The 10232-nt window shown below is 47.6% G+C and overlaps 1 protein-coding gene across 1 annotated transcript in view; it reads left to right on the top strand.

The window, feature by feature from the left end:
• Positions 1 to 1340: 1340 nt before the first annotated feature.
• PLEKHG4B (pleckstrin homology and RhoGEF domain containing G4B) overlaps positions 1341 to 10232 on the top strand; it is a gene marked incomplete at both ends in the record, with an annotated part of 56283 nt that continues 47391 nt past the window's right edge. The window contains 2 exons of the mRNA XM_080804381.1: positions 1341 to 1352; positions 2882 to 3079. Coding sequence (XP_080660507.1) covers positions 1341 to 1352; positions 2882 to 3079 — 210 coding nt within the window. The remainder of the gene's footprint in view (positions 1353 to 2881; positions 3080 to 10232) is intronic.

Genomic DNA, 10232 nt, shown 5'->3' with positions numbered 1-10232 from the left:
TCTCCCTTCTCTTCCTGGGCAACCAGAGCCCAAGGAACTGCTTTAAGTATTTCAAAGCCCTTCTCTTGGCTCACCACCAGCCTGCCCCCCGCACACACCTTCGGATGCGCTCGACAACCATTCTCCCGGCTACATGCTGCTCTTCGCACGGCACCTTCCCTCACACACACTTTGTCACACACCTGCTTTCCCCGGCTCATGCTCTCCCTGACGCGCACTTCTCCTCACAGACACTTTCTCTCACACGCACCCTTTCCCTCGCACACACGCCCTGCTCTGCGCACACCTTCTCCTTCACACGCACAAGCTGTAACACGTACATATTCATCCCAGGAAACATCAGGGAAGAAAATGTTACACAGAGTAACGTTCAAGATGATCGAACTTTACCCTTCAAGATCCCAAGATAATGTTCTCTTTTTAAGCGTTTCTTATGCACGTCTTTCTAAAACACACTATATTCTTATCTCTTTTCTTAAGCTGAATTGAATATATTCCGGTAACTTGGTTTTGTCGTAGCGGGATAATTCTGCCTCTGCGCTCTCAGAATCATGGATCTCTGCCTCCCCCTCTTGTAATGTGTGTCTCTTGAAAAGACTGGATTGTTAGAGTTGTGCGAGTGGCAACGGTTGGCCTGTACCACGCATCTGCCGCGCTGCCGAGCCCGGGGTGGCCCTTCAAGCTGTGCCCGGGCACCGTCTGCTTGTTCGCCGGACCCTCCCTTCCCAAGAGCGAGAGCCGCACCATGTGCAGAGCGGTTGGGGAGCTCGTGCGGCGCAGCCCTGAGTGAGGCTTCCGCTCTGCGGTGCCTGGTCGCAAAGTGCCCGGAGAAGCGGGGGACAGGCAGGAGGGGCTGTGCAGACGGTGCCTGAGGGAACGTCACCGGAAGAGGCTAGAGAATGTGCTCCTCCGGCTTGCCCAAGGCTTCCTCACTTACCTGACCTGGGAGGCGGCCCCGGGCGCGCAGACAGCTCCCCTTGGACGTCTCGTGCCCGGCCCGGGACCTGGGCGGGGACGGTGCCCGGGGGTAGGAGCTGGTGCAGGCGCGCCTGGCCAAGCGTCGGAGCCTCAGTCGGTGACAGTAGGAATCAGAGGGCGGAGAAGGGGCCAGGGAAGATCCCAGTGATCTCACCGGGCAGTTTTCAGACGACGAACGGGTGAGGGGGAGGCCAGGAGACCTGCTGGGAGGCCGCTGGCCAAGCTGGACGTGAGGGTCAGGACCCCCGCGGGTCCGGAGGAGGGGTCCGTCCGGCCTGGGGTGTCTGCGCAGCAGGAGGGCATCTCTCCCTGGGGGGTCCACAGTTCGCTGTTCACGTCCTCTGGAACAGGTCATTAAAGCCATGCCCTTTCAGGTCTGCCGGTCCTTTGTGTCACAGCAGTTTGCTCCAGACCCTCCCCTGGCTCAAGACCACCGCCCTTCTCTGGGGCTGGATGTCCACGGTGGCTCGGGGGGCATTTGAGTTTCTAGACATCAGAGCACCGTGGCATTTTCTTTCTTTTTTTTTTAAAGATTTTATTTATTTGAGATAGAGAGTGACAGAGCACAAGGGGGTGGGGAGGGTCAGAGGGAGAAGCAGACTCTCCGCTGAGCTGGGAGCCCGATGTGGGGCTCGATCCCAGGACCCCGGGATCATGTCCTGAGCCAGAGGCAGACGCTTCACTGACTGAGCCACCCAGGCGCCCCCACTGTGGCATTTTCTAGACAAAATCGGTATTTAGGTCATTCCTAATGAGTGAGCGGCTCTGTCCGGTGGGGAGACCCAGGCGTATGGAGGGAGGGGAGCAGACAGACGTGGGGAAGCCCTCGTGGGCGTGGGAGCTCCAGAGCGGGGTGTCTGACCAGTGCCTCACCGCACCGACCGCGCGGCGGGAGCGCCCCTCCCGGGTTCTGTGCAGCCTGGCCCCGCCCGCAGGACAGATGGCCTGAGGCCTTACCCACCTCAGGCCCGGGGGATTCGCTGTCTTATTTTCAGTCTCTTTAGAAAATTATCTGTACCCTGAGCCGTTCAGAGGAGTCTCAGATGTAACCGATGTCCCTTTAAAAATCGATTTCACAATTTTAACCTCTTTGACTTTTAACTGTTATTGTAGCCTTGCGGTTTGTTTGTTTTTTTTTCCCTAAACAAATGAACCCTGTGGTATGCCCTCAGGAAATGTTACCTCTAAAAATAGCATTAAACATCTTTTATACTAAAAGCATTCTGTCTTTACATAAATTTTGTTGCATGAAAACATGAACAAATCAGGTACCAAGGATACTGTTTTCAGAATGACCAAATGGGTACGATTCTGTGGTTTTGATAAAGGATGCCGTAATGGTTTTTGTTTAAATTTTTTAAAAATTATCAATACGGTCAAAATGTCTTTGCTGTGGATGAAGTTTTCTTATTAAGTTACATGTGGACCAGCTCTGTCCTTGACATGGGGGCCTCCCCATTCCCTGCAGACCCAGGAGTGCCCCCTGAGAAATTCCCATGCTCCACAGATAACCCTAAAATACAGCATTTCAGGTGCACATCTCAGAATTTGATGGGGTGGAACTTGATTGTGCGTCCTGTGACAGCAGCAGCGCCCCCAGCGACAGTGCTATTTAGGGTTCCCCTCACGGGCCTGGGGGCAGATCCACCCAACGCTGCCACGGCCACTTCCTCCGTACGCTGCTGCTGTGTGGCGATGGGAAGGACCAGGAGCTTGCTCCAAGAGGAACCCCCACTATGCTGTGGGTTTGCTGGGACCGTCCTGTCCCACAAAGACTGCTCGAATATCCAGATAGAAGACAGAGCCCGAAAAGTGGAGGCTTCCTTAGCCAGCCTGGGGGAAGTGCCCTCTGCATCCGTCTTAATCAATGTCTTAAATTACCTGATCCTCTCTTGCATTTCAGGATCTGGAATCCCTTGACACCTATATCCAGAACACACTGTCTGCCCTCTACCCACCTTTTGAGGCCACGGCAGCCACGGTTCTCTGGCAGCTGTTCAGCGTGGCGGAGAGACTCCATGGTGGGGACGGGCTGCGCTGCCTCACTGACTTCCTCATCCCAGCCAAGAGGGCCCTACAGCACCTGCAGCAGGAAGCCTGTGTGAGTACCAGCCCCACAGGGGCCAGGACCTGTGTGGGACCCTCCCTCAGGGGACAGAGCCTGTGTGACGGTTTTCCCTGCAGAAGGAGGCCTGCGAGACCGTCCCCCACAGGTGACACCTTCCTGCCCTTGACTGCAGGGAAGACACAGGCAACGCGTTGCTTGGTGCCCAGAAAATATTTAAGCTGAGCACAGGGAACGACACCAGTGACGGAGGCAGAGGAGAACAGGAAATTACACCGGTAATCAGAGCAGAAATAATTCAAGTGAGGATTTGCTGTTTTCTTTCTGAAAGGAAGTTGTGAAGCTAACCTCAGCCACTTTTCTTAGAGTTTAATTCCGTAAATGGAGAGATCTTCCCAGTCCCCTCCAGTTTGGAGGTCCGTAAGGGTACTGGCTCAACTCTTTTCCTCTGGCGTCTGGCTCCTTTTTTCTTAGTCCCAAATGATGAGTGAAGTAAGGCTCTGTGTTCCACAAACAGGACTTCGGGCCCCCCAGAGGTACAGCCCACTCTGTCCACAGGTGTCCGTTCTGCTTCCTCCGGTGAGCTTTCACCGGAGTCTTTACACCCAGCCTAACACACGTCTTAGGTGCTTAGTTTGTTTCTGGGTTTTTTTTCTCCTGAGCGGCCTCCCATTGTATAGACTGTACCACAATTTGTTTACTCATTCATGGACTGATAGACATTTAGGTGGCTTCTAGTCTTAGAATATTATGTATAAAATTGCCATAAGCCTTTGCGTACAGCTTGTGTGAGCTTGTTTTCTGGGGTAAATAGCGAACAGTGTGCTTGCTGGGCCACTTCGAAACTCTTTTCCAAGTGGCCGCACCATCGTGCGCTCCCATCAGGGGCTGTGGAGAGCTTCGGGTGCTGGGGCCCTCACCCAGACCTGCTGTCGTCAGCCTCTTCAAGTCTAGCCGCCCTGTCACATGGGCAGTGGTGTCGCGTGTGACGTCGTGGTGTGGTTTGCAACTCTGTAACAGCTGCCGATGGGAAGGATCTTTTCCGGGACTTATTTGCCTTATATGCTTATATACCCTCCTTGTGACGTGTCAATTCCAATCTTTTATCCGTCTTAAACACTGGATTGTCGTTTTATTTTTTTTTCTTCATTAAAATAACTTGATTTTTTTTCAATATCCAATCAGATAATTCCAAATATATAAGGTTACAAAAGCAGATTTTTGTCTGTAAGGGCGGGACTGGGGTACAGCAGATCAGGCACATGGCATGGAATTTAAGGAGGGCCTCACGGACAGACTCCCGCAACATCTTCCCATCGAGTCCTCAGAGTTCTTTACATATTTTGGATACAAGTTCTTTATCATATATATAGTTTGCAAATATTTTCTCCCAATCTGTGGCTTACCTTTTAATTTCCGTAGTATTGTTTTAGGAAGAGTCAAAGTGTTTAATTTTGATGAAGTTCTCTCTATTTTTTTTTTAAAGAGAGAATCTTTTTTTTTAATTATTTATTTATTTATTTTTCTTAAAGATTTTATTTATTTATTTGACAGAGAGAGAGATCACAAGCAGGCAGAGAGGCAGGCAGAGAGAGGGAGAAGCAGGCTCCCCGCTGAGCAGAGAGCCCGATGCGGGGCTCGATCCTAGGACCCTGAGACCATGACCTGAGCTGAAGGCAGAGGCCTAACCCACTGAGCCACCCAGGCGCCCTGAAGTTCTCTCTTTTTTTATTTTGCTTTCTGTGTCCTGTCTAAGGACTTTACTTTTAGGCCTAAGATCCATTTTGAGTTACTTTTTGTATATGGTGTGAGGTAAGCATCAAATTTATTTGTTTTTGCCTATGTCTATCCGCCTGCTTCAACACCATTTGTTGAAAGGGCCATCTTCTCTCCGTCGACACCCAGGCAACTTTGTTGAACATGAACTGTCAGTACAAGTGTGAATCTGTTCCTAGACTCTGTTCTGTTCCATCGATCTTTCCTCTCTTTCCCCCAGTACCGTGGTTTTGATTACTGAACCTTTATGGTGAGTCCTGAAATCAGCCGCTGTAAGGCCTCCAAGGCCAAAAACTTTGTTCTTCCTTTTCAAAATTGTTTATTCTAATTTCTTTCCATATCTATAAAAAATTGAGAATCAGTTGATTTATGCAAAACATCTTAGGAGTTTTGACTAAGATTGCTTCAAAGCCATAGATCCGTTTGGAGGAAAAAGGTCTTGGGATACCCTTTTTGTTGGTTGTTTTCGAGGCAGTCTTAAAGCCACTGCCAGCCGCGCGGTAGGTGTAGTGCAGTGAGCTGCTGGGAAGCAGGATCTTGAGCTGTGCGCTGGGGTGCGTGGGTCAGCGGCTGCCGCAGCGCGCTGGGCTCCCCACACGAGCAGGGGTCCGGTACCCGCGGCACCCTTCAGACGAGCATTGCTTCATGGCGCCCGTGAGGCTTTCTGGTGTTGGAGTAAATGAACTGAGAAGATATTTCATGGAACTTAATCCTAACCATTTCCGAAGTCCTGCGCCACATACTACGTGTTCTAAAAAGAGTCATCAAGTGCAGCGGACATGAGGATCACTGTGTGTCAAAGGAAGCGCCAGAAGCGCTCGTGTCTGGTCACAGGATGCTCCTGTGTGGTGCGTACGGAGGCCACCCGTGGGTCAGCCGTGTGGGTGCTGCTCGAACAGTCCTCGGGGAAGGGACGATCTGCGTCAGGAACTTAGAGCCGCAGGGCGGTCAGGTAACTCGAACCCACAGACTGAGCCGTGGAACGTGAGTTGTAGGAAGCCATCTTGGGAAAAATGCCACGATCATCGCAGGCTACTTCGTGGACCTGAAGTTCAGGGGTGAAGCTCTGCAAAACGTGGAGGATTCAGCTCAAGAGACGGAGACACGGTTTGGCTAGTTTTCTGATCATGGGATTGTGAGTGACACGTGCAAGACGCCTGTGCCCGGCGGTCCACGGCTGAGAAGACCCAGGAGCAGTCTCCGTGGGTCCAGCAACGTGGGCTTCCTCCGATGCCAAGTCTTAGGGAGGCCTCCTGCTTGGTGCCGCAGTTCTGACGATGCTCACCGGTTACGGAGCTCTGGAAGGCAGCCGCAGTCTGAAACAGCCAACTTTAAAAGTAGCACAGCTTACTAATGATCTCATTTGAAATGTATACAGAGTTACCTCCTACGCGTTCAGGGATAAAGATTCCTTTACCTCCTACACCGCAGTGGTGAGAGTGCAGACGGTGTTAAGCCACCGGGTATGAGGACCTTCCATAGGGTTAGTAGGTCTTTGTACAGCTCGGATGAAAGAGCTTCCCTAAATTAAATAAGTAGTATTTCATTTCCAAAAGAGTGTAAGATCTTTATTAATCAGTACCTTTTATTACTCCATTGATACTGAAGTAGGGCTTTGAAAAAAACTATCACTGGACTACTTTGATTTATTAAATTCTTTGGAAATTTTTAAAGGTTTTATTTATGTTATTTAACAGAGAGAGAGAGAGCATGCAAGCAGGGGGAGCCGCAGAGGGGGAAGCCGACTCCCCGCTGAGCAGGGAGCCCGATGCGGGACTCGATCCCAGGACCCTGCGATCATGACCTGACCTGGAGGCAGTTGCTTAACCGACTGAAACACCCAGGCGTCTTCTTAGAAAGTCTTTAAGCTAGAATGACCATGGTTGAGAAATAACTAAGGATGTCCTAGATTTGTTTCTTTGTACGAAGTAGTCTACACAGAGGATATTTTCCTTTGAGATTATGTACCTTTTGCATATTTAAGGGGTATTGATTGATAAGAAACAGAGATAACCCACAGCACAGGAACAAAAATGCTTGTCCCCTTTCAAAGCTGTGTTTTGAAACCATTTGACCCAATGTTTTGCCTTCTTTCTTCTGTTAAGTTTCTTTTTCCTTTCATTTTAATAAGTCATCCCCCTTCCCACTTACAAAATTGCTTATTTCTGAAAAACCCGTATGAATAGTACTACTATTTAATATCAGCGCGTACTTCCAAGTACAAATAGCACAAAATGAAACTTAGTGTTATCTTTACTGTTTGTATAGTTATATTGCTTTTTTCTCTTTAATAAAAAAATTAAAATTTGATCCTATGTATGACATAGGAGAAAATGAACTTATCTCAACAACTATGAATGTAAACATATTTTAGTTAATATAAATCAAGGCAGTTTTTATCTATTTACCTGCTATTGTCAGAGTATGTGGCTTGGAGAGCATGACTCTATTAATTTTAAGATAAGTTGTCATGTTAACCTAATATTCCAACAACTACCATTCTTCCTTCCCTTTATAGATATAAGAAATGCTTAGAGTCACTCGTTAGCTTATTTGTAACTTTCTTTCATCACAGTTTGGCTCAAAAAATGTCTGGGGAAATTAAAAGTAGTCAGAAAGTTATAAAAATAGAATGTTTGCATGATGCAGGGAAGCAGGCAGGGGACCACAATAAGGAAAATAAAATCAAATCTTAGAGTATACACCCTTCCAAGTACACATGGAATGGTTTCCAAAATTTGATAAAATTCCGGTCAAATTTTACAATTGGAGCGTGCACATTTACTTCCAGAGTGTATAAAACTAGAGAATATTAGAGAACATGCACTTTTATTCAGTGTGCCTGTGCATTTACTGGAATTGACCAGAATCGACCATTAGTCGTAAGATGGCAATAAATACAGAGGACGGCTATGTAAAGACCCGTGCGATAAAACTACAGATCAGTAATAACAACAACACCCTGACATTTGGAAAATTGTACGTGTACTCCTCAATAGAGGAAGGGTTAGAGGATAACAAAGGAAATTGGCTGATCAGTGGGTGAGCCCCGTTTCTAGGTAGGTGTAGAAGTGTGTGGGAATTTTCCTTCTGCTAAAACCAACCAGAAAAATCCTACATAAAAGAAGAGTTATCCTTTCCTTTAAAGCCATCCGACAGCTGTTGATACACAAAGACCTAACTAAATCTTGGAGAGACAATGACGTCCTAAGCTCTGCACAAGAACGCCCAGGGCCAGTTACGGAGACCACAGGGAGAGCGAAGGAAGAGCAGCCCGACCGGGGAAGGACCATCCGTGCTCAGACGGGAAGAGATTGAACGTAAGAAATCTCAGGGCTAGTCTCAGGTTTAGGTCCTCAGCCCATCTGGAGTTTAGGTTCGTGTATGGTGAAAGGCAGTGGTCCATTTTCTGTTCTGTCCCATGTGTCTGCTTTTGTGCCAGTACCACACTGTTTGGATTTTGACAGCTTTGTAATAGAGCTTGAAGTCTGGAACCGTATGACCCGTGCTTTGTTTTTCTTTTTCAAGGTTGCTCTGGCTATTTGGGGTCTTTTGTGGTTCCACACACACTTTAGGACTGTTCCAGCCCCGTGAAAGATGCCGCTGGTGTTTTGGTAGGGACGGCGTTGAATGTGTAGATCCCTTTGGGTAGTGTGGACGTTTTACAATACTTGCTCCTCCAAACCATGAGCATGGGATGTCTCCCTCTCTTTGTGTCGTCGTCCGCGTCTCTCGTCCGTGTCCCGTCGTTCTCGCGGGACAGGTCTTTCACCTCCTTGGTTAAGTTCATCCCTAGATACTGTTTTTGGTGCAGTTGTAAATGGAATTGTTTTCTTAACTTTCTGCTGCTTCATCGTTAGTGCATATAAATGCAACAGATTTCTGTACGTTGATTTCATATCCCGCACCTTTACTGAATTCATTTATCGGGTCTCGTCGTCTTTTGGTGGAGTCTCCCACGTTTCCTATATATAGTGCCATGTCGTCTGCAGACAGTGGAAGTTTTATTTCTACCTCATGGATCTGGGTGTCTTTTATTACTTTTCGTTGTCTGACTGCTGTGGCCAGGACTTCAGTGCTACGTTGAATTACAGTGGTGAGACTGAATTTTCCCTGTCTTGTTCCTGACTTTAGGGGGGAAGCTCCCAATCTGTCATCAGTAACGTTAGCTGTGTTCCCTCTACACCTACTCTGTGGAGGGTTTTACCATGAACGGATGTTGTAGTTACTCCAATGCTTCCTCTGCGTCTACAAAAATGATTGTGTGGTCTTATCCTTTGCCTTACTGATGCAATGTGGCATGTTGATTGATTTGCAAATGTTGAACCACCCTTGCAACCCAGGAATAGATCCCACTAGATCATGGTGAAAGGTATTTTTTAATGTATTGTTGGATTCAGTTTGCTAGTGTTTTCTTGATGATTTTTATATCCAATATCCAAGATAGTGGCCTGTAGTTCCTTTCTGTTGTTGTGCCTTTATCTGGTTTGGGAATCAGGGTAATGCTGGCCTCATAGAATGAATTGATCTGGTTTGGGAATCAGGGTAATGCCGGCCTCATAGAATGAATTTGGGAATTTTCTTTCCTCTTCTATACTTGGGATTAATTTGAGAACAATAGGTATTCACTCTTCTTTAAGGGTTTGGTAGAATTTGCCTGTGAAGCTGTCTGGCCCTAACCCTAAATGTGAGACCTGAAACCATGAAAATCCTAGAAAAGGGCACAGGCAGTAATCTCTCTAGTGTAGGTTATAGCAACATTTTTCTAGGAATGTTTCCTAAGTCAAGGGAAACAAAAGCAAAAATAAACTGTTGGGACTTCATCAAAATAAGAAGCTATCTGCACAGTGAAGCAAACAACCAACAAAACGAAAAGGGAACCTGCTGATGGGAGAGGGTGTTCAGGAATTATATCCATGAGGAGATTAATAGCCAAAATATTGCTATATACAGAAGTTATACAATGCTGCACCCCCAAAAAACAAATAATCTGATTAAAATAGGCAGAATTCATAAACAGACATTTCTCCAAAGACATGCAGTTGGCCAACAGACCCATGAAAAGATACTCAGCGTCCCTCGGCATCAGAGAAATACAAATCAAAACCACAGTGAGACACCGCCTCACACCAGTCAGAATGGCTGAGATCAGCAACACAAGAACACGTGTTGGCGAGGATGCGGAGAAAGGGGGACCCTCCTACACTGTTGGTGGGAACGCAACCTGGTGCAGCCACTCTGGAAAACAGCGTGGAGGTTCCTCAGAAAGCGGAAAATAGAGCCGCCCTATGACCCAGTAATCGCGTGGCTCAGTATTTATCCAAAGAACATGAAAACATTAATTCAGACACACACGCACCCCTATGTTTATCGCATTATTTATGATAGCCGAACTACGGAAGCAGCCCAAGGG

This window comes from Martes martes, assembly GCF_963455335.1.
Source record: "Martes martes genome assembly, chromosome: 5".
In the NCBI taxonomy this organism is placed as follows: domain Eukaryota; kingdom Metazoa; phylum Chordata; class Mammalia; order Carnivora; family Mustelidae; genus Martes; species Martes martes.
This window is presented reverse-complemented; position numbering and strand designations above follow the sequence as displayed.